The sequence below is a fragment of the Haliotis rufescens genome, unplaced genomic scaffold (genome assembly GCF_023055435.1).
Source record: "Haliotis rufescens isolate VD_foot unplaced genomic scaffold, xgHalRufe1.0.p SCAF_1, whole genome shotgun sequence".
Classification (NCBI taxonomy): Eukaryota; Metazoa; Mollusca; class Gastropoda; order Lepetellida; family Haliotidae; genus Haliotis; species Haliotis rufescens.
In genome coordinates, this window is record NW_025963779.1 from 24839472 (window position 1) to 24865196 (window position 25725).

Consider the following 25725-nt stretch of genomic DNA (forward strand, 5'->3'; position numbering starts at 1 on the left):
CGTGTATCTGTGTGTGTGGCTGTATGTACTAATCCGGACTGATGCCGATTTAAAGTGCTAGCTCACTGAGATACCATAACGCATTCAGACACAGCATACTGACTCCGAGCCGACCTGTCCTAGTTTTAGCCCCTTAATGCCGACCGCCAGACCGGGTAACTACAAGTACCATCTTTTTAACGTCTTTTGGTATGACGCGGCCGGGGGTCAAATCCCAGGCCTTCCGCTCTCCGGGCGGACGCTCTACCACTGGCATGTGGATTCGAATCCAGGAAGGGACTCAACCCCAAAAAGTACGAAAATATATACTTTACTAAGAAAGTGTTTTCCCAAATATAACATTTGATACAGAAGAAGACGGTAGAGGATAATTGAGTAGGCAGTAGAGGGACACAGAAGTTGACGGTACAGGGATACAGAATTAGACGGTAGAGGGATGCAGACATAGACGGAGCCGTGCCAATTTACACTTGTTAGAGGGGTGCTCAAAGTACGTGATCTGGACTACCACTTGTCAGACTTTCATTTTTGTGGAAGCCTCGGTGGCTGGGTGGGTTAGATCGCTGACTTTGAGTGCTGGCGATTAAGTGCCTCACTCTGGCAGTGTGGGTTCGAATCCCGGAAGGGACTCAACCCCAAAAAGTACAAGAGTCTGTACTTTACTAAGAAAGTGTTATTCCAACTATGACATTTGTTACATTTGACCATTTGCTTAATGGCATTGTGTGTTCACATTTCTGTATCCCTCTTACATCTACATGTACTTAATAATCCTCTACCATCTACTTTTATATCCCTCTACCGTCTACTTCTTTATCCCTCTACCGTCTATGTCTGTATCCCTCTACCGTCTAATTCTGTATCCCACTACCGTCTAATTCTGTTTCCCTCTACAGTCTACTTTTGTATCCCCCTACTGCCTACTTGATTATCATCTATCGCCTATTTCTGTACCCCTCTGTATCCCATTACTGCCTACTTCCGTATCCCACTACTGCCTTCTTCAATATCCCTCCAGCGACTTCTTAATTATCGCACTACCGCCCTCTTCTGTACACGGGGAGGTCAGGTAGTATAGTGGTTAAATCATTCGCTCGTCACGCCGAAAACCCGGTTCGATTCCCGACATGGGTACAATGTGTGAAGCCAATTTCTGATGTCCCCCGCCCTGATATGGCTGGAATATTGCTAAAAGCGGCATAAAACCTTACTCACTCACTAATTATCCTACTACCGCCCTCTTCTGTATCCGTCTATCGAATACTTATTTGTCGGCCTTCTGCCTACTTATACATCTCCTACTTCAGTACCGTAATATAACCATATTGTGCATTTCACTTGGTGGCAGGAGATATACTCTGATCGGTATGATGTATTCCACTTGGAGGTAGTAGATACACCCTGATCGGTGTGATGTATTTTACTTGGGGATAGCAGAAAAATTCTTGTCAATAGCTAAAATTATTTACCCAAAATGTTTAATCAACGATTAAATAATCATGTGAAAATCACTGTAAACAGTGTTGCTTTTTCATTTATACCTTGTTTTACATCTTACATCACGTGCATGTTTGACTACTATGCGATTATCTCCCTTACCTACTAAATTTGATAAACAATGTCGTTTCACAGTAACCGAGCGCAGGAGCCTATTTAGGATGGAACTAGGTCAAGCCATTTTTCGCTTGTAATGGACCGGGACGTAGGCACCGCCTCCCTCTCATTAAGGCAGTAAACGTACTGACAAATGTCACGCATTTCTGGGTTCAAATAAAACTCAAACTGTGAACTATCAATATATTGGAAATTTGAGAACGAGAATAAGTTGACTAAATACGATATGATGTTAACAATTTGTAAAAATACAAATGCATGTACATTATATTCAGGTACCCATGATTCCCATAGACTTTTCAGAAAGCTGTTACAAATAGACCACTGTCGCCAAGCATCAGCTGAGCATCATTGTTTAAGCACTAGTTATGGAAACGTAGATTGTCTCTCTATGTGTCAGTGCTAGCTGTCGTGTCTGGTATACATTATATTTATAGCCCAGAGTAATATCTTACGAAGTCAAAGCTATGAATATATTATTCAATAAAAACCAACATTCGTTGTACAGCTAAGCTGAGATAAAGCTAGTAAGATTTTGATATGATCCACGCAAACCTGAGAAAATGCGGCCATCTCTTTCCTTAATTACATGTCCACTTGGATGTCTTTTCATTAATCTCAAACAAAGTATGAAAATTACTTCATTGTCTTTACTAGAACATTAGCTGTCTTGATCTGTTACAAACAAATTTGTAAATATTGAATGGAATTTAATGTCGGCAACACCATATCATGTAATGGGAGTTTAACAGGTACGTGAATGTGGAATATGGACTAACGATCTACATTTGTCCACATTGGTTTAAACAAACATGTATTGCCATAGTTACTTTAAATAATGCTATAATCCGCTTTTACGTTTGTTTCCACAGCCATGTGTCCTGAAGGCGATAACCCGCCATCAGAACTGCTGTTGTCTTGATTCCTCAGAAAACGACCACAGTAATCTTCATCGTTTTCCAAACCTGGACAGATCCTATTTGGGTAGACAAGCCAGATAATAGGCCTAGGTTGACATACACCTTACCTCGACAAAAGTACCATGTAAGTAGCAACAATGATTTTATAAATGGGTTACCTTCACACTGACTGTAAATCGTTTACATTGTATAATTAAAGTAAAATTCTTGAATTGTCTCAAGATATCAATGCTGTAATAAATGTAGGTGTTTATTTATTTTGTCTTTCTCGGCATTATGTAGTTTCGATTTCCAACATTTATAAATAGATTCTTCAATTACGTTATAGATTACGTTTAAATCGTTATAGATCTTTTGATAAATCAAAGCAACTATCATAATAGATACACATAAGCCCTAAACAATGCATGGCTTCGCAATATTTTTTTTTCTTTTCTTGTTAATACATAATTCAGATGAACTGTTTGTATTCTACATTTGAAATCAACACTAGGTATAAGACTTTCATAGACTGGCTATTAAAACGATCTTAAACCGAGTGACATCAAGCTACGTTTTAAATTTTATTGAATAAGCTTGTATTACAAATCTGAATTATTGCTAAACACGAAACGAAAACACAATATTTAAGATTAAAGTTAATTAGTTCATCTGAATATGTATGTTTTTTAAATAGGGAGATATGTCGGTTACTTGAAAATATTACCTCAAAATGGATATTTAAGTGAATTGAATTGCGGTCAAGATTATGGCATCGCACGCGTGTGTGGCTGCTAGTACTAGTCTGGGATAATGCCGATGTTATAGTGCTAGCCTACTGAGATACAATGCCGGAGTTTAACACGAATACCCCACTCAGACACAGTTTTCCGAGCCGATTCGTCCTTCTATAAACCCCTTTATGCTGAGCGCGAGGCAGGTTATCAACAAGAACCGTGTTAAAACGTCTTTTGGTATGCCGGGGATCGAACCCGATCCGGGGGAAGCTCTACCACTAGATCACGAAGGCGGTGTCTTGTTTGTCATTTGTGTGACCATTTCTATTTAAGGTGTGTGTACATCCCACTGTTAGATTTCACTCTGCTGGTTTTCATTGCCTTTATATGTGATGTCATCCGTTGAGGAACACAAGCCAGAGGGATAAAGTGAGGTCTTACATTTGTTTGGCTTCCTGATCCACCGACCTTAACAATAAAAAAAAATCAGAGAATATGACATTAGAATGGTGATTTTTTTAACCACAGACGATAAAAAGATCTTTGGACAATAACAATGGAAACTATTCCTCTCAGAGATTTTATCGTTCGTTTGATTGTTAATTGAAAGTATCTTGTGTTAGCAATATTATCTCTGGCGCTTCATCAAGGCTCAAATAATACTTTTACATGTTTAAAAAAGTATTATTTGACTTTCAAAACGTAAAACAACAAAATTCCCATAATACACAACACAACAGTTGGTGGGTATCTTAGACATCCATCTTTGTAAAATAGATAACTTGCTTTTGGGGGCACATACATTACAATATTTCAAACATGGTAGGGGTCGATCAATAGATCAACGTATTACACAGATTATACAATATGCAATAACAGGTAAAGATTATTTGACAAGATAATGCATTACTCTCTGTTATGACTGCAAATGCTCATTAAAATCAAGGGTTTCATCTTCAGAATAAGTGCTAGTTGATATTATCTCACTCACCCCAAGCCTTTTAGTGTGTTGGAAGCTCTTACCAACGATAATGATTTCGGCCATCGAGTCAAGACAGAATTAGCCGCCAGCAAAGCGTGATAGCAATTAAGGCAATGGCTTACGTTGGTTAGCTGTAAATACAATCAGAACTACATGCATGGACATATATGTTCATGGTCAGCCTTTACATTTCTAAAAAACCAACATAACATAACAGTGACCTTTCCAGCTGAATAACACATATGTTCCGTGTACTGGTACAAAAGTAACATATTCACCTCATCTAACTCCGCTGATGATGTTGTTAACTCTGATGTTGTTGGGAATTTCAAAAACAACGTTGCCACTGTAAGCACTGGTTAAGTTTCTTGTTTTGTAGTAAATTAACAGGATTCACATACACAACAACAGAAAAGTCTTTTACTTTTACTTTATTAAAAACTCCTCATACAGGACAATTATATGACTGTGTTTTGCAATACAATGAGCCATGACAGATTAATTATAACCATTGTCATGAAAAGCATACATTTAGATTTTAACCAGATTTATTTTGAGAGTATTGGAATGACACGCCACGCGCTGTCGGCGAGATGGTCCCATACAACTCCTAAACAGAGCCATATATTAATCAATTATTTTTCACGAATAAATAAAGCCCCAGAAATAATCGATTGTAGGATACCGACCATATCATGAACTTGTGTTTATGAATCACTTTCAACTAGTAATGATACCACTTGTTGGCGAAAAGGTGAACGTATCCTGTCCCACTGGTGGCACCCGTCACAAACACATGCAGAGGCAAGTCAAATGTTCACCTTAAAAACACACTGGAACGTTTTGTACAAGTCAACATAGGGACTTGCATAGGACATAATTTGTGTCACTGATGCGTAAAATTTGGAGATGTCCTCCACATGCCTGCCATAACACTGTTTGAAAGCTTTATTGAGGCTGTTAATGCTGTAACCTTGATCAAACAACTTCTGAGCAAGAGGCGCATGACGCTCTTGAAATCTTGGTAGAAATGTCATTTTCGATTTACCTCAAAAGTTGTTAAATATAGACACCAAAGGTTGGAGCCACTGGAAAATTGCTTGACAAAAAAAGGAAAGTTCAATCTTGGAATGTTGCAATTGAAGACTCATTCAACGGATTGGCGACAATATATGCCAAGGTTTTACTGCACACATTGTCAGCATTCGTCAGAGTGAAAAAAAGAAACATGGAGATGACAACGTTGCTGAAGATGATGGTCATGTTGATCAGAATGGTCACCATTACATTAATTTATAGAAAACATGTTATACAGCTAGTAGCTGCTCTTTACAACGGCTGCAGAGATAAACTAACTTAACAATAAACAGTTACTGCTTTAAATAAACAAAACAGGATTAATCACATGCTTAGGTTACCTCAATCTGATTAATCCCGGAAACAAGTTCTCCCTACAGCTGAGGACATCCATTACAGGTCGACAGAACGACCTTTTGTGAGTTTTGTCCTTATGACTTCTGTGAATAAGATTTTAAAACTCTTACATATCACTGTCCATTGCATGTACTGGGCATACAGACTGCCACATGCACGCAATCGGCAGTAGCACATGTACAGATTGGGTGTAACATATACATGCGGGGCATGTATAGATGCCTTTGGATTCAGAGATGTAACTTCCATTTTTTATTGTTTATTTATTTATTTTGGATACATGAATAGAAAATATCTTGTAGAAGAATGTTGTAGAAGGAATGTATTTGTATTTAGAAGTTATATAAATTAAACAGTTTATATTTCTATAATCATATGTACAGTGATATATGGTCGAAGATCAATATCTTCAGTAAAATTTGTATTTCAATATAAAAAAGTTTTAAAGTCATATCCATTCTCATAGACGTATTAGAAGTAACAATTGCATATAATAACTCTAAACTGAGGGCAAAGGAAAGCTAATGTAAAGCATCTTCAAATTGGTGTCCGCGTTAACAGTATCCTGAGTCATCTAAATATCTATCATGTCTAAGGCCTTTCAAATCACTGCACCCCCGGCATATATATCGTCGCCGGCGATAACATGTGACGATTGGTGAGATTATGTGCCGATATATATGTGCCCGGCGACAATATATGCCGTAACAGCAGGTATACTTTCGTTTGCTCGAAAGTTTAATTTAACCTATCAACGTTTTACGTAGATATCGATTATACAATATGCTGTATCAGTTAAAGATAGTTTGAAATGCTCTTTAAAATCAAGTGCTTCATCTTCAGACTTAGTGATAGTTGATATTATCTCACACCCCAAGGCCTTTACTGTGTTGGAAGCTGGTAAAACGATTATCAGCTCGGCCATTGAGTCAAGTCACAGCCGCAAGCAAAGCGTGAAAGCAAGAATTAAAGGTAATGGCGCCGGAAGCCATGTGCATGTGTAACGTTGGTTGGCTGTAAATACAATGACAACATGGACTGCCAGGTCTGCATTCACATTTATAAGAGGGCAACACAATATATCAGAATCAGTCACCGCTCAACTATATCCCTTTCCAGCAGATTAATACGTATGTTCCTTGTGCTGATACGAAAACAACATATTCACCTCATCTTATTCCGCTGATGATGTTGTTAACTCTGATGTTGTTGGGAATATTAACGTCGGCTGATTCACTCGCCTTCATGGACGAATCGCACTACGGTGTTTCTGGTAGGTGGTCTTATATTTCTCCTCAGCATGTTTAGCATATATATTACAATCTGATTGAAAATCTCAAGATAAAAAAGTAAATGGGATTGGGAAATCATTAACTGATATGTGTTATAGACTTGGTCTCTATAATTGTAAATGACTGGAACAGTGCCCATTTTTATAATATGGGTGCCATCTAAATTGATTATTGCATTATATCAATTAATGCTACAAGTTTTATCTACGTGTTTGCATATTGGTAATAGGTCGGAATCGCACCATTTCCCACTTGTATTGAAATACACATGTATAACAGAAAACACCCAGAAACATATACAATGTCCCATACGATAAATAGATAAGTCATGTGGACAAAAACATGAGTTTAAAGGAATTTTTTTACAGAAGAGATCACAGGCAAATTAGAAAAAACCGAAAACATGATTGTATAAAACGTTCACAATCTAATAGATATGTTCTGTTATACATTGATATCAGATTCAACGTTATTTCACAGATGTGGTGGACCCAGTGTTAATCCATTCTGCCCATATACGTCGTGAAAGATCCGCCACGCACATGCCTGATATTCTCCACTTCCGGTTTGAACTCTCTGATACAGAAGTTTCACTAAATTTGACACGGAGTGAACGAGACATAGAGAGTTACCCTGTCTATCTGACCGACGAACGTGGATCAACACTTCAAACCGATTTGCCGCTACATGATGTAAGCAGTGCTGTTTTCGATTCAAACCGTCATCTGAACACAATATAAAATCGTACGTGATCAATAGAAAATCTCCCCCGAGTGTCTTTTCATATTGAATATATCTACACGAGTCGATAAAAGTTTAAAAGACTCGTGGTTGAGATTCTATTTATCATCCAACATCATTCTTCCAACTTTTTCAGTTTAATAATCTAATCAACAATCAGCAGTGCCTCAAGTGTAAAAACACACACACATACACTCACTCGCTCGCTCACTCACTCACTCACTCACTCACTCACTCACTCACTCACTCACTCACTCACTCACTCACTCACTCACTCACTCACTCACTCACTCACACACACACACACATACAGACACGTATGTGGACAGAGCAAATTGCAAATATCAATATTCAGAAATAAACTGATGATTTCATAAAATAAGTATGCATTCATAACATAATGACAAAATGTTGTTGGTTTTGACAGAACACTGCTGTTTATCGTAACTCCCTACAAGGATCAGCCGCCATCATTACGCGAAAGGAGGCGGATGTTTATCAACTGGTAAGAAAGGGCTGCTACGTGATCAAGAATGGGCCCAGAATTACTGAAGATCATGCGGTTTCAATGTGCGACCTGGGTTTAAATGTGTCACCCACGAGGGTCAATTTGTAACTCATGTTTTCAACCACCTCATGTGCCCAAGACTTGTTTTTTTACTCTGTACCGTACTGGGGCATTTGTGACTGCAGAGTAAAACAAACACCTTTAACGGAATACACAACAACCTATCTTAAACATTTCGACTTGGATTGAGGAAATGTAGACGCACGGGTGGCCTATTTGTCTAACGCTTCGCAAGTCACTGTACAGAGTTGCGTTCCTTATATATGTCAGGATCTGCTGTACGTGTATTCGAATATCTATATATCGCTGATTAAATATTTGGTTTGTCAGCATCATACGAGTACTCATTGGTTAAAATCAGAGCTGTAAACGTCTAGGAAGTGCTTCTATTTGTTCTTTCCTCACCCATTAAGATGACACGCCTTGATATAACTAGAATACTATTTCAATCTCGCGTTAATCCAGCAACCATCAATCGTTGATAAATTTATTGGATTGATAGAGACTTCGGCGGTTTAGTCTGTATTTAGACAAAGATATGTTAAATGATATATGTATAACATATTGTCATGTTGACTTTATGCTTCTTGAGGCTGGGACAATCCATCACAACAACCAGACGTACAAGATCTGGCCAAAGAAACATCACGTTTACAAGCGCCAGGCATCCGAAAGCAGAAACCAGCACATGGTGGCCCAGATTGTGTCCTTTGATCTGACAAATGACACAGTGGACCTTCAGCTTGAAACTCCTTTCAGTGTTGGAGGCAATCCGGCAAATGTAGAAGGCACTCCGTCAAGCGTACAAGACAGTCCTTCAAATGTACAAGGTATGTCATCGAACGTTTAGGCATTGCGTCAAATATACAAGACATTCCTTCGAATGTATGCCATCGAACGTTCAAGGCATTCCGTTAAATAGACAATGTACTAGGCATTCCATTAAACATTCAAAACATTGCGTCAAACGAATAAGGTTTTACGTCAAACTCCGACAACGGTCAAGTTTATTATACGACAAGTTAATTCATTGTCACTCATGTACAGGCAATTAAACCGTCCCAACTACCCCATACTTGCGGGAATGCTGGTGATTGGCGAAATCAATATAATCCCACATTCACCTAGGTATTCTTTATCAGGAGATAATAAATACATGTGAATGTTTACATTATGTTACAGGCATTTCAAACGAGCATGTTCAATATACCGTGGAGCTGGCTATCTTCCCGGATTTCACTGACTATACTATGTAAGTCCTACATTCGTGTTCAAAGACGTCTAACACTTAGCTACATACAGGAGGTGGGGTGCACTGGGATTTAACGTCGCGTTCAAGATCATTATACTTATAAAGCGACGTGCATGTGTTTGTGTGTGCATGTGCGTGTGCTTGTGCATGTGCGTGCGTGTGAGTGTGACAGCTGGTTCATGTACCTGTCCATAGTTTTATGGTGATAGCCCGCTGATATAGCGTGCTGCTGTTTAATATGAATATCCCACTCAGACACAGTATACTGACTCCGGGTCGACCAGTCCTTGTGTAATCCCTATATACAAGGCAGGGAAATAACAAGTACAATCTTTTGACGTATTGGTGGATGACGTTGCCGGGGATTGAACGTAAACATTGTCACTGTGCGACTAATGTACAAATTCCATACATACAGTATAAGATAATCTATGTTATGCAGACATGATAGTTTTGTTTCCAAATATCGTAACATGTGTCCATTATTGCAGCTTCCTTGCTTCCGCCGAGGGCAACACGACCGCCACCATCTCCAACATGAGATTGTACTATGCCTTCGTGCAGGAAATGGTAAAACAGTATTGTTACAATATCATGCTACAACACATCATTGTGTCACAATGTACTTAATGAAAAGTCCTGTTTGTCTCCATTATGTCCATGTATCAGCATTTGAAAGTCTCATTAAATATCCAGTTCAGTATTTTGAATACATAAAGACATTAAATATAGTGCTACATTTTAATAGCAAGTTTTATGAAAATCTAGGTTAGACATGTGGAGGACATTTCCAAATTTCAAATAAGCGACAAAAATGATGACCGATTCAATTCCCTATTTTGACTTGTGCCAATTGTTACGGTGTTTTTCAGGTGACTTGCCTTTGTATGTGTTTGTGACGGGTGCCAAAGGTTGGACAACATACGCTCACTCTTTTTGCGAACACCTGCTATCATCACTATTCAAAACTGATTCATATACCCATGCTCATGATGTAGTCGGAATTATACAATCGGCTCTGTTTTTGGCTTAGGTATATGGAAAGGGTTTTGTAGCGTCTTTTTATTCACACTTTTTCTCTAGGTTTCTAACTTAAATTACTTAAACATGGCTTGATATTACAGATGCAGATTCGATATGATACAGTGAACGCACAGGACCCTTCAATCTCCATCACTGTCTGGATAAAGTACATCAACATTGCCACGGTAAGCAAGGGAACCCATCTTTCACTGTAACTGTCTGCATAAAGGACATCAGCATTGCCACAAAAAGCAATGGGACCACCTGTCTCTATCACTGTCTGGATAAAGTACATGAACATTGCCATAGTAAGCAAGGGAACCACATGTCTCTGTCACTGTCTGGATAAAGTACATCACCATTGCCACAGTAAGCAAGGCAACCCTTCTGTCGCTATCACTGTCTGGATAAAGTACATCAACATTGCCACAGTAAGCAAGGGAATTATTCTATCGCTATCACTGTCTGGATAAAGTACAACAACACCATTGCCACAGTAAGCAAGGGAACCGATCTTTCTCGGTCGCTGTCTGCATAAAGTACATCAACATTGTCTCTGTAAGCAAGGGCATCCTACTATCTCTGTCACTATCTGGATTATCATGTATGTATGATCATACTTCCTTAAATCATTACTATTTGATAGCGATTCATAAACATAAGTTCATGATATAGCCGGAATCGGAAATCGACCCTGCTTTATGCATAGAGTTCTACTTAACATGGAAAGGATTTTGCGCTTTATTTTCTACAGTTGATGTATGTTTGATCATAAACCCATTCGAAGTTACTTTGTCATGTACTTTTTCTATGTTTACTGACTTTAGCACAAACGTGTATATGTATGATATACGTTTCTTCAGTTACTGAGTTTATCATGCACGTGTTCCGAAGTTATTGTGTTTATCGTGCACGTGTTCCGAAGTTATTGTGTTTATCGTGTACGTGTTCCGAAGTTATTGTGTTTATCGTGTACGTGTTCCGAAGTTATTGTGTTTATCGTGTACGTGTTCCGAAGTTATTGTGTTTATCATGCACGTGTTCCGAAGTTATTGTGTTTATCGTGCACGTGTTCCGAAGTTATTGTGTTTATCGTGTACGTGTTCCGAAGTTATTGTGTTTATCGTGTACGTGTTCCGAAGTTATTGTGTTTATCGTGTACGTGTTCTGCAATTACTGTCCGCTTTACAGGACCAATAATATTGCCACCAGGTAAGATAAGCTTCTTTTTTCACTGTGGCATATATGAAAAGCAATGTTAAGAAATAAACTTCTGTATTTATTATGTACAGGTTGTACATATGCTGTATGTGTCATGAAAATGTTCTACTTATACTGTATGTGTCATAAACACATTCTACATGTAGAGTGTATCTACATATCTGTTCGAAACATTTTATGTGTGTCAAACATGTTCAATGTATGTAAAAACGTTCTACAGATAACGTGGCATCGGTAGTTTCGGTATATATCATATACTAGTATACGTTATGTTTGAAGCACATACATGCTCTACAATTACGGCTAATTCATTTACTTTATTTGTCATACAGGTGTAAGTGTTATCCACACTTTGTGTATGCCCTGAATAACAGCGTGTTTATCTAAAGCTGAGACAATGACAGAAACAGTGTTACTACTACTACTACTACTACTACTACTACTACTACTACTACTACTACTACTGTCTGGGTAAGTTTATATTGTGATAGCACTTCTACAACGCAGAAGGGTAACTAACAATTTATTTTTTTTGTTTCTCAAGTCCGCCGCTGGATCTCCTTGGACCGAGACCACAAAGAACGGAACCGTTGTACCCGCTGTACCGGCTCTCCTTGATCATGTACAATTCCTCTCTGCTAACGCCCCTATGTCAGCCGACGCCTATATGATCTTCACAAGGTAAGCTACATGCGTTGTATATGTGTGTAATACATGTAAAAGACGTGGTGACCATTAGTCCATGCAGCTTTAAGCAATGGTACGCCATTGATGAACATGTATCCATCTGAGGGTATCAGCCCAGATCGGTCTTTGGGCGTACTTCCTTAATATTATGTTTCCCTTCAATATTTAGGTCACGTGATAGGCGATCATCAGAACCTTGTGTTTAGTGTTGAGAGACCTAGGATAATAAACTGCCGGCTAATCTGGGATTCCTACGCGCGATCTTGGATTTAGTTTTCCACAACTAAAATTTAATATTGCAGAAGGAAATGACGTGATTGTGTATGATCAAATGTTCCTCGTCATTGATATAACATTTCTTATTTGCAGGTATGACTTGACATTAAGGGGATCTCCCGTAATAGGTGAGTCAATTGGATTCAGGAGCTTGGCTTTGGTATTGTGCATATTTTATTTTATTTTATTTTATCTTTTCCAGTATTGTATTCCGATGTGAATTGTTACCATGAACTGTAACTGATGAAGATATGAACTAAATACTGTGTTCTAGGTATCTCCTGTGATGAAATTATAATTTATTACTTATGGGTAATACATGTTAGGAGTTATCAATATCGCAAACCAAGTGGGGATACCCAACGTGTCGCGTCAGGTGTATTCTATTCTCGGTGTTAAATGTACACCACAGTGCCAGACAGTGTTTTATGTTTGTTGTGTCTGTTCTAGGTGTGGCCGCTGTTGATGCTCTGTGCACAGACATCTCTGTAAGCATTACCCAAAACATACCTGGTGGTACTGTCGGGAGTGTTGCAGCTCATGAACTTGGACACATGTAAGTGTTTTTACTCTTATAGGAATGTTCCTCTACTGTTTGGGAAGTTTTCTTAGCAGGGAGGGCGAGTAATATGACCTTTATTATTCTTTCGGGGATGAATAGATACCGTGGGCCTGTATTCAATGAATTCAACTGTATTCAATGGTACAATATAATCTGACGCCCAACACTAAGTCTTATATATATTTGTGTCAGCATTACAATTCCTAGCAATGGAATATAAGTTGACCTGATTGGTTCTTCCTGTTTTAGCTTGGGTTTACAACATGACTCCGACATTGGATGCAACGATACCGACCGCTTTGTAATGGCTGCTTCATTAAGTATCGCCTCTCCACAAGCTCCATCTAATCCCTGGACCTTCTCGTCATGTTCTGTGGAGACTTTAAAGACTACTCTATCTACTCCTCAGTAAGTAAACTCTCATCGGTTATTGACGAATTTGAAGGCAGAACGTTTTAACCTTGCTTAATATGACATAGAGAAGGGGTTTGGTGTGGGGGATTGGGGGTTGAGAGAGGGGGTTTATGAGGATGGATAATTCTAATGGGCAATGATGTGTGTAAAGGAGAGGATTGAGGAGATGAGGTGTGGCCAGTGACCTTGATACTTCAAAGTGTTTTTACAAGATCACACATGGACCCGGAAGGGTGTTTAGCATGCTGCATATAAGCTTTTGTGTCTGATACATCTATTCATATACAGTGCTATATCACGTGATGACATTCTTTGTAAATTTCAGAAACAAGTTCGTTTATGTAAAAGAATGAATAAGACTGGGCTTAAGATAAGACGCAACCTTGACGAACATCACTGGAAGTAGTAAAACAAGGAGTTATCCCCTATTCAGTTTTTAACATGCTTTGACTGAGGAATGCATAGTTTTAGGAAATGTTGACAGTTTTCCACGACATCCTTTTGTGATCAATAGGTACAGGAGGTTTTTTTTCTATCAACGTAATCAAAAGCTTTCCGGAAAATCAACAATAAGAACGACCTCTAGGTTTAGATAAATATTTGGAGCAAAATGACGTTAGAACAAAGATATTGCCAACTGTAGAATACTCAGAGCAAAACCCTGCTTGAGCTTCAGATATCATATCATTTACTTCAAGCCCAATTCTATGTCGTTTTTCAACAATAAATGGAAATAGTTTTCACATGACATTCAAAACAGATATACCTCTGTAATTGTTTAGTTGACTGACATTTCCTGATTTGTATATAGACGTTATCATTCAAATATTCCATTCATCTGGGGAAAATACCTGTATCAAGGATTTTATTGAATAAAAGCAACAAATATGGAATTAGGAAATCTCCTGATATTTTGTGAAATTCTCCTGGGACTCCATCAACGCCTGACGCTTTACCATTTTAAGGCTTTTTAATGCTTCCCTCAATTCTTGTTCTGTGATCTCACCAGATAACATTTCTTCCGTGAAAGGAAGTTCAGTACATTCATCACAGAAATGAGTATTTAAATATCAGATATTGATAGATCAAATTCTGTTTTGCCCATCATACACATCGGATACAATAAATTATGAAAATAGGAAAGCCATACATTAGGAGTTATAGAACTGTCTGCTGATTTTTTGCGTAACGACTTCTTAAGTATTTTCCAAAACGTTTTACAATATCGATAATGCGCTGCTAACTTAATTTCTTCACTCAATTTTTTGTCATACGATTTTTCTAACGTTCAAAAATCTTTCTAAATTCTGATTTTGCAGTTACATATTTGTGCAAGTTCAAATCACACTTATGATTTCTGAAGTTGTTGAGACATAAATACTTTCTAGATTTCATATTCTTACACTCACTGTCAAACCAGGCTGGCTGAGATACACGACATTTTCTGGACCAAGAAACAAACAGCACCAGCACTTGTAGCACAACATATCACAATGTCAGTGAGCTTAGTAAGTGCTATCCTTCAAAATGACTGCAAACTCACTAAACATTTCTCCGTATATCGTATTACCGAGAAGGAGGTGGTAGGAAACAACTTGCTCAGGACTTAACTTGTTGTTTATCATATACTGAACAACAAAAGTTCCTGTGACATTGAATAATATTTAATGCAAAGTTATGTTTTTTACCAAATCTGAAACAATTTCGGTATGCAACAGATAAAAGACTCCTGTAAGTGTTCAAATGGTTTTTAATTTACAGAAAATGCGTTATTTCATAAAAAAACCCATGAAAATGTCAATTTACAAATCAATAGTGTGTGTGTCCACCTCTGGTTGCGATGCAAGCAACATATCCTCGTCTCATGGAATGGACCAGGCGTCGCACAAAGTCCTGTAGGATATCTGTCCATATCTGCTGGAGCATGATTCGAAGTTCCTGGAGTGTCTGTGGAACACGTGGTTGACGTCGAAGGCGCCGAACCATCTCTTTCCACATGCGCTCGATTGGTGAGATATCAGGGGAGTGAGCCGGCCAGGGGATGACATTCACGTTGTTTTGTTGAAGAGAATCCTGAACATGTCGAGCAATATGAGGCCGGCGTTGTCATGTTGAAAAGGTAATGCCTGGGCCATGACGACACAAAAACAGTTAAAGAACAGGGCCGATGTTCTCGTCGCGGTAGCGCTGTCCATTGAGATTTCCCTCTACCACCATCAAACGGGTTCTCTGTCTTGCTGTAATCCCACCCGATACCATAACGCTGCCGCCCCCGAAGCGATCTTCTTCCATGACACAATGATTGACGTAACGTTCACCTCGACGTCGGTACACTCGAATCCGTCCATCGCTGTGGCTGAGGTGAAAACGCAACTCGTCAGTGAATAGAACTGCATGGCCTGTCCAGCGTAGACGCTGTCTGCACCACTGTAGACGTGCTTGACGGTGGTTTCCTGCCAATCCCTGCACATCTGAGGCGATGACGTACGGTTTGTGAAGATATTCGTCGAAGGCCAGGGATGCTTCTTGCAGTCACTGTTACTGGCTGGAATCGATTTCGCATGTGTGTTGTTCGAATCCAGTTGTCGTGTCGACTATTGGTTACGCGTAGCCTGCCACTCTGAGGATGGTCTCTGACTGCATTCGTCTGTTGCCAACGTTACCATAAACACCAAATGGTGTTTCTGTGGACGTTAAATTGTCTTGCAACATCACGTTGACTTGATTCAACTTCAAGCATACCAATGGCTCGCAGACGCTCATTTTCGGACAGGCGTGGCATGTTGAATAATACGTAATTTTATTGTTTTTCAGCACGATTGTTGTCAGCACGATGTTAAACGATGCACATGAAATCCCGTTAATGCACATGATTTTATACCCATTCTTTGGTAGTGAAATGCATGGGGCTTGCATAAACGTCAACTTTTGCATGGAATGCATGCTTTTCTGTAGCAGTTGCGTTTTTGTGACTTGATTCCATACATGTACTACAATATTGAAAACCAAACTTTACTTGTTTGAAAAATACACTAAAATATTGGTGTCACAGGAACTTTTGTTGTTTAGTATACATATCGCATCATCAGTCATATTTTCCAAGAGACAAATAATACCAACAGTTTTACAAACATTCAGCTTTTGATCTCAAGCCGTGTCTAAGTACAGATTCCAGTTGTGATGTCCACATCGTCGGCTTGACCATTCCTGGCTGAAGCACTGGGTTCAGTTTGATAGTCTCTGTTATGAGACTTAGCAGTACTGTCAAGCACTCTATCTGTTGATGCTGCAACTGTCACATTATTAACAGTACCTGATGTATCGATAAAATTTGTAGTAATTTTGGTACACTTGTCAGAAGGACAATGTACCAACAAAACTGTGACCTAGGAATGTAAGGCAAGCGTTTTTCTTATCATGGTGATGTTTACCAGTATTACTCTGATTATGACTGCAACCATGGCCACACCCCTAATCTCCCTCAGCCTGGGTATCACTCGAGCTCGCTGCTGAAGCTAGTTCTGCGATAAATTGTCTGCGTCACACCCAGTGACGTCTTTGTCCATCTTTAAAGAGACCCTCCTGTTTCTTATCCAACACAAACACAGATACCTCGACCACAAGCTTATCATAACTCAGATAGGCAGTTTTACCATCGTCTCTGGCCTGCTTCATAAAGGAAAACAATTCAGATCGTACATTTCGAACTCTCCGTGTAAAATCAACAGGTACTCTAAAGAAATTCTTTAGTTTTAACTCTTTTTTTGCAACACCGAAAACCTCAGAATTATCCCTGTAAAAAGAAAATATCACTATTATGGGCCTGTTTGTTGACTTTGGGTGTAATCTGTGTACCCTTTCAATGTTGATAGAATCAGGAAAGTCAAGATGGAGTGTTGAGGCCATAAAATCGCTAACTGCCTTCTCACTCTCCACCCAAATCTTATCTTTCTTGACGAGTATTCCGTCAAAAATCAAACTATTTCGACGTGTTTGAGCCTCTATATTATCTGTCTTGGTCTCCAAATCAAACACCTTCTTCTTGAGAAAGTCATTTTCTTTTTCCAAATGGCTTAACCTTTTATGATAGACCTGTATGACATCGGCTATTTCCTGATTGAGTTTAGCAATTTGTGACTGTATTGTGGTCAGTGTAATAGCTAAAATCATTAAGGGTAATGGATGCACTGTCAGAATTAGATGGGGTAATTACTTTGACCAGAGACGTTGCGAGAAGATAGTCTAGTCTGTACACCTTCAGGTTGTTTCGGGGGGCCGGGGTTCGACTCGACATCTCCTTCGACAAGTAAAAGGGTAATGGACAGAAGCAACAATCCCAGCCGCGTACCCCCTGGAAGCTTTATACCGGGGTATTCTGACGTCCTATTCTGGCTCTCCAGATACTGATATCTATCCCCATACCTGCTATTTGCGATCACCATATACTTGGACAACATATGCACCTTCGTTTGTTTGGAAGACTTTTCTTCTTTTCCCACAAATTCAGATTTGTTTAGGGGGCAGTGAAACAATCGCCATGCCCAGATCACATGATCTATCGCTAAGCATTCATATGTATTTATAATGGCGTAAATGTTATTTATCTATTAATTACTTTTTGTTCTGGTATGATAGCAGATTAATGCGAGAAAGCCCTTTCCATATTCACAAGTAATATGTGATTAAAGCAGAGTCCATTGTACGATTCCGACAATATCATGATCATGAGTGTTATGAATCACATGGTGAAAAGGGTGCCAAAAGGGGATCGTATCCTATCCCATCAGTGGCACCCGTCACAAACACATACAACGAAAAGTCAATTGTTCAACTGGAAAAACACATGGGAACACATTGTCAAAATAGGACATTGCATCAGACAAAATTTTGGTCACTGACGGGTGTAATTTGGAAATGTACACTTGTCAAGCATAAAAAGGTGAAAGCTTTATTGAGGCTTTGCGTGTTGTAACCTCAATCAAACACCTTTATGGAAGAAGCGTTCTATGATGGCGTTCTTCGACATCTTCGGGGAAAGAGCATACCTCTTTGACTTTTGGAAAGTTGAAGTCATCCCATTTGGCATACAGTCATGGGAAGAGAGATTTAGTTGTCACTTTGAATCGTTAAGCATAAATCTAAATAGGAAACAGGTTTCACTGGTCTACTGTATATCTAGTTTAGGTGGGTCGATAATTGGCTATTTGGTCTATATTGAACAACATCAGACCATCGATATACCTTGAAGCTAAAGTTTCATATTCACTTGTTGTGACATTGTTTTAACAAATGTAATTTCAGCGTGCCCATAACACAGTAAATGTGTATCATTCTGTTTTCCCTCCAGAAGCGCTTGTGCTCTCAACACCTCAATATCCGGTTCTATTCTTTCAACGGACGGACGACGTGCAGGTCAAACGATTAATAGCGATCAGCAGTGCGTAGCAGAACGGGGACCTCAGTCGTGGTTTTGCAGGGTAGGGAAACAGCAAACAGGTGTCACAGCAAACATTGATCACTTTATTATCACAATTCGACTTTTTCAAATGGTGTGAAAATAAAACGTCATGAACTATTTCCCAAAAAGGATAAACGATTTATCACCTTAACTTTTACACCTTGAATATTTTGGTATTTCTTTTAGTTGTAACGAATGGATGGAATAAAACACCATGGATAACAGATATAGTATATGGATTATTGATGTTTTTAGACTATTTTAGATACTTCCTAAATAATAAACTTCGGATGTCATTTCTTGATACTGATAGAATGCATTTGTGTACATAAACGCTCCTGTTTTTCACGTTTTGGTTTACATAACCATTCCTTGAAAGTTGGTTTGTTCTCTACAATTCCAGGCTGTCTCACCTTACGAAAATGGAAACAATTTTGAGTTGATGTGTCGGGTTCAGTACTGTTTTGGAGCAGGAAACCTGTGCTACGGGAGGTTTCCCTCAGAACATACATCATGTGGCGATAAGAAGGTGAACACTGTTATCGTATTTAATCAACTATTCAGCTCGATATCAAGGGATTGAATTTGAGATCTTGTGTCCTGTCATGCAATGGAAGTTAACTAAAAGCTTATAAATCTGGAACTATTATAATTATACGATTCTTGCAATCGCCAAGGGTTTGATGGTGTTTACATTGGCATTCATATTGATGTTGTTAAGAGAATATTAAAATTTAGAAAGGAGGATTGCACTACATACGTTTGCGGTATATATATCTTACGAAATATGTTCGAACTAAATAAAATTCAAATCAAGTGTAATCAACATAAATGTGTTCCAGTGGACAAACAAATGACACATGTCTTCAGTCAAATCACTGTTTCTCTAAGTTTACGATCATTCTGCAGTTGACAAAGCAGACACAATTTATGGATAACTGTAAAGGCGACGTTTCGGTATAGTGTTGTGAAGCAGGAGTGAATTAGGAACATTGTACAAAATATATATAGGAGGCAATGGGATAACATGAATAGGTAATGGCAACAGAAGGATAATACCGTCACAACATATTGGATAGAGTACACATACATGTATGTGGAAGCCAATAAGACATAAAGCCAATTAAACTGGATAATTTTTCATATGGTGTGGTAATTATTGCTTAATGAGTTCATAGTAGGCGGATTGGATGAAATGGCCTTGATCTCTGTTGATTGATGGCTTGTGGACTGCTTCTGTTAGTTTTCTTTTAGTGAAGGAGCGGAGGTTGTTGGAGAGGATTCGACGTTTTCCAAGTTAATGTTGTGATTGGGACAAATGCTGATATGGTCCGAGCTGGCTGATTGACTGTCTTATTTAATGGTCGAGGATTTGTGCTCTTTGATTCTGGTGTTGTTGGGGCGGGATGTTTCACCTGCATAGGACTGTCCTCAGTTGCAGTCAATTTTATAAACTACACTTTTAGGCTGTTGAGGTTGGGTTGAGTTTCTGCCGTTTGCTCTTAGTAGGGTATTGAGGGAAGGTGTTTGCTCTCTGGGGAGGCGGCTGGTGGTGTGGGGGGCTCTTCCTATGAATGGGAGGGCGATGCGGAAAGGCGCTGATTCGCGTTCAGGTTTCGCAGACCAGGGTGTGGGATGGAGTACAGAGGAGATGACTTTGTCGACGAGATTGGATGGATAATTGTTAAGGTGGATGAAGACTTGAAGGAGGTGTTCGATCTCAGGTTTGGGGTCAGTAGAAGAAAGGTTGATGGCTCGTTTCGTGAGGGTAGAGATGATGCCAGTCTTAGTTCTAAGGGAATGGTTGGAGTTGAAGTGGATGTACTGGTCCGTGTGGGTGTGCTTCCGGTAGATACTGGTTTGAATTTTGTTTGTAGGGGTCCTGGAGACAAGGACATCCAGGAAGGGTAGATGGTTGTTCTTTTCTATTTTGATGGTGAACCTTACACGGGGATGTTGTTGGTTTCGATGTTGTAGTAACAAGTTTGGTCTCGGTCTTGTTTTAGGATGACAAAGGTGTCGTCAACTTTTCTGTACCAGCAAAGAGGTTGGATGGGTGATGTGGTGAGGGCTTGCTGTTCGAAGTAGGTCATGTAGATTTAAGTTAGGATAGAAGTGAGTGAGTTGGGTGTAACGCCGCTTTTAACAGTATTCAAGTTATATAAGTGTCATCTGAATGTGGGAGGAAAGCCCGAAGTGATGCAGGTCTCAGACGTTTACCACTTCGGTGAAACCGACGAGCACGGGTATGGTGCTGGCAAACCAAGAAACATAATCGGAGTTAACCGGGATATGAACCCACAATCATAGGTTTCGCAAGGGACGCAACTCTGCACAGCGAATCGCAGCGCCTTAGACGACTGGGCCATCCGTGCCCCCAGTTAGGATAGGAGAGAGTTGGGATCACATCGGTAGGCCTTGTATCTGTTAGTACTAGTGTCTCGCGAACAAACAAGGAGACGGGCTTTAGGGGGGTTCCTGTGGATTTTGATGGTAGCTCTGGCATAGGGTGGATGGTGGTCATTGATGGAGAGTTGGTGGTGAAGTACTTAACTAATTTCAAAGTTGTCTTTCAGTTGTTTGAGGAGGGTTTTATGTTGGCGAAGGAGTTTGGCAGGTTGGTCCTTCTTGAACTTTACAGTATTAAAGAAGTTGTGTCTACTTTGTCATCCGCTCTGCTCTGCATTTTGCTGATGCAACCTAACGTTATGGTTGACGTGACACGTCGACTGTTTAAACTTAAAACGTTCTCTTGCAGTGGTGTGAACGTGGGGTGTGTGTCTCCAATGCTGCAGCTCCAGCAAAATCAGGTAATAACTCGATTATGTCTGAGACAAGATACATTTAGTGCACTGTGATAAACATCCATGATATGAAGAAGTCACTTTCCTTGTGTACTGGATTGCATCATGTATGCACTGGAAATTACACCTATAAATAAACTTTAAAATAAAAGCTATCATATGTGCCACATGTCTAAACGCAGCTAATCTGACATACACCTGCGTGATTTTTATATGATCTGCGGAAATCTGAGAAAATGCGGCCATCTATTTCATCAATAGCTATATTATGTTCACTTTCCAAAATCAGTACAACATATAGTTTATTTATCTAAAGAATGAAAATTGTTTATGTCTTTATTGCCTTCACTGAAGCTTAGCTATCTTGTTATCGTACGAACAAATTTGTAACAATAGCAAATGGACTAAAATGTCCGCAACACAATATCATAACAGGAGTTTAATATGTACGTGAAAAATTTGTTTGGATATCGGTGATTAGTTAATTACTTTCATGCGTTTTTTTAACTTATACATTCTTATTAAACTGAATCTCGTTTGGGGAATCCAAGTCTAGTAAAGGCTCTATTGAAATGATATCGCAGTCAAGTAGCCGCTTCCACGTTTATAATATATAGTAGGGTCGAACTGACAATGAGCTTTTTCCACATTTATTAAACAGATCCATATTGCCAAAATACTCTAAATATTCTTATGTTGGTGGGAGTATCCCTATCCTTACGCGTATTCTGATCGGCTTGCGCCGTTTCGATACAATTTGGCCATCGAACGGGGTGTGAGTCTTCCTGTTGGTGAAGGAAAGATGATAGTAGCGACGAATATGAAATAAGCCCTACAGAAACGTTCCGAATTGATCTGTCGTCTCTACTCCCATACGTCTGACATTGTAATATCACCTTTTGTCGTCTTTAAGGTCGATAACGGTCATTTCTTCCTCTATGGTTTCACCTAGACTGCAAAGACAGGTACTTAGTTTGGAACTACACGCAGTTATGTGGAAACGCAGCTCTTTCAATTTGAAATGTTGAAAGGACGCCATTTATTGACAATGGAAATGAGAATGTAACATATATTGATGATCAATTTTCACCATGCCTAAATCATAAGAGGTCACTACCATGGGTGTCACTACATCAGGATGCTGGTGAGATTAAGATATTATCTTTTGGCACCTTGACTTATTATTACATGTAAACGAGACCCAAGTCTAGCGGGATCGGGTGGTCAGGCGGTCTCGTGGGTCTATGCTCATGATGTCAAACACTGGATTGTCTGCCCAGGCACGATTAGTTTAAGACCGCTTGTATCTAGCTAGAATATTGCAAAATGCGGCGTTAAAAAACAAACAAGCCATTATAACTATGTGCATGTTTTCCTCTGCTGTATTTTGCCTACACGTTTGTTTCCACAGCCAAGTGTCCTCAAGGGGATCGTCCGGGGTATGGTTGTCAAGCGTCTAAATGCGCGACCTACGCAGCATTCCAGCTGCTGTTGTGTTGTGCCACGTGCGCTGCACAGATTCCTCAGAAAACGACCACAGTGAGATTCGTCGTCTTCCAAACCTTGCCAGGGGTCCAATTATTTGGTTAGGCAAACCAATTAATCGGATGACATACTTCAGTCAATCTGTAGACTGTATTTAGATAGTAATCAAGGAAGTTTTGAAATTCTGCCATGATGTGTGACACATTTAACTGTATTTGCAATATTATTAGGTGTTATTATATTGGTATTGCTCTCAGTGGTGTAGATAAAGTCATGAATTTAACTTCCTCATATTTGTGCAACTATTCTTCTGTGTCGTGTAATACAGGCTCCTCATACTTCATATAATTTGTAAATGTCAGATGCAAATGTTTCTGTGACGTACACAAGCACTGTGTTAAAGGATATATCATATGTTATCCCTGTTGTGATGAGTCTTTTATCGGTACAGAATGATGCCAGTGTTACCTTCGAATTCATGACTGAGTGGGACTTGTTTGTTTCTTACTTGTCGCCACGCTCGGCAATAAAACAGCTGTTTGGTGGTGGTATGTGAATAGACAAATATGGATCCGACAATCCAGCGATTGATATTGTGAGCAACAATTCACACCGTTGTGGTACGATGACACACAATCATGAAGTCACCAAACCTAAATAGTCGATCGATTAAGTCATACCTTACAACCAGCATGGGTTGCTGGGGACAAATTCTAACCAAGAAACCAAACGAGGGTAACTTAACGTCACTTTGGAAAGTGAGGTCGGTTGTAATTTTAAAGAACAACTTAACTGATTTATTTATTTCTGTTATTTTGACAGATCAGTTGAGAGTATTGATATAATTCCAAAATCTCTTGATGTGTGACACATTTATATATCAACATATTATTTAATATAATATTATGGGTTCAATCGTCTTTTCGTATGTTTGAAGGTCAGTGTTTTGGATAGTTAGACACAAGTACAAGAAGTGATTTTGTCCAAGCTCAATGATTATGAATAAAGACATATACTTCAGAATCATTATTGTATATACAAATTCAATATGTACTAACGGAAAAAGGAAACTGTGTTTCATATGAAGTTCAATGGAAATAAATTCATTCTGAAATTACATAATGCATTTTGTAATATTCTTCAAGACATCCCGACTTTAAGTTCGTGATAGACAATTTGCACATGCATGTTAATGCACGGCGCACAATTAGGAAGTTTGCGTGTTTGATGGGAGCCAGATACTAACATACGTGTTTTTTTCCATGTGAACAACACACAATGATTGTTTAGCCATCAGGTGCTCATGAAAAGAACAAACACTTTCGTTTAACCGTAAATAACGTTTACGCAATGCCGCGGCTTGACAAAAATTCACGTCTACGCGTTGTGGGTACACTGCAAACAGGATTAGCCGAAACGAAGTTGCCAGACATTTGAATGTTCATCGAAACTCAACACCACCTTGGAGACTTCCACGTCACCGTCAGACACGCCTAGCTTGATGCAGACATCATTGGAGGTTCTGAAGACAAGACTGGGACAGTGTGATGTTCACAGAATTGTCCAGGTTTCATCTGGACAGCTCTCAGGGTCAACATGCGTCCAGGAGAACCTTTTAGCGACGTTTCGTAACTCAACGTCGTCAATTTTGGGGTGGAAGTGTAATGGCATGGGGAGGCATCACAACAACACAACTTAACTCTTCGTTGTTAATAACAATTTGAATGGCGTACGCTACCGGGACAACTTCATTCCAGATCATGTTCTTCCGTTTGTGCAAATGCTGGGTTTAAAATCAAGTTGCAGCAGGATAATGCCCACCCACATATTGCACGTGTTGTAATTGATTATTTACTTATTTATTTATTTAATTTTTTATTTTTTTTTTGGGGGGGGGACATAACAGAACTGTACTGCCATTGCCTTCTATTTCTCCAGACCCTTCCCACAAAGAACATGTCTTGGATGAAATTGACCGACGTCTACGACAGGAACAGAACCAGGCGGTAACGCTAGTTCAGTTTGGGAAATGCTTTGGTTGACATTTGGAACAGCATCCCACAGGTTGTTTTCAATCAACTGGTGTCTCCAATGCGCCGCCGCTGTCGAGCCTGTATCAACGCAGATACGATATTGACATTGTTAGATTGGTTCTTACACCACACCTCTTTAGGTGGTTGTTATTTTCAATAACATCACATTTACACCACTTTATATTAGTCGCAGTTACTTCCTCCCGTGAGTATATGTAGAAATGGCAAAATACATTTCTTCGT

At 39.3% G+C, this 25725-nt stretch overlaps 1 protein-coding gene across 1 annotated transcript; it reads left to right on the top strand.

The window, feature by feature from the left end:
- Window positions 1-6770: 6770 nt before the first annotated feature.
- On the top strand, window positions 6771-24682 carry LOC124131724 (A disintegrin and metalloproteinase with thrombospondin motifs 20-like). Its single transcript, XM_046495192.2, has 15 exons — window positions 6771-6939; window positions 7439-7650; window positions 8127-8204; window positions 8860-9097; window positions 9450-9519; window positions 10011-10089; window positions 10644-10727; window positions 12308-12444; window positions 12820-12854; window positions 13177-13282; window positions 13538-13696; window positions 19050-19179; window positions 19564-19689; window positions 21919-21970; window positions 23376-24682. The coding sequence occupies exons 1-15, from the start codon at window positions 6852-6854 to the stop codon at window positions 23552-23554; spliced, it is 1773 nt and encodes a 590-aa protein (XP_046351148.2). The 5' UTR covers window positions 6771-6851; the 3' UTR covers window positions 23555-24682.
- The last annotated feature ends 1043 nt before the right edge of the window (window positions 24683-25725 follow it).

Coding starts and splice junctions, on each gene's coding strand:
- LOC124131724 (XM_046495192.2), top strand. CDS start 6,852: ATGATGTTGTTAACTCTGATGTTGTTGGGAATATTAACGTCGGCTGAT. Junction 8,205..8,859: donor AGGCGGATGTTTATCAACTG/GTAAGAAAGGGC, acceptor ATGCTTCTTGAG/GCTGGGACAATCCATCACAA. Junction 10,728..12,307: donor AGTACATCAACATTGCCACG/GTAAGCAAGGGA, acceptor TTGTTTCTCAAG/TCCGCCGCTGGATCTCCTTG.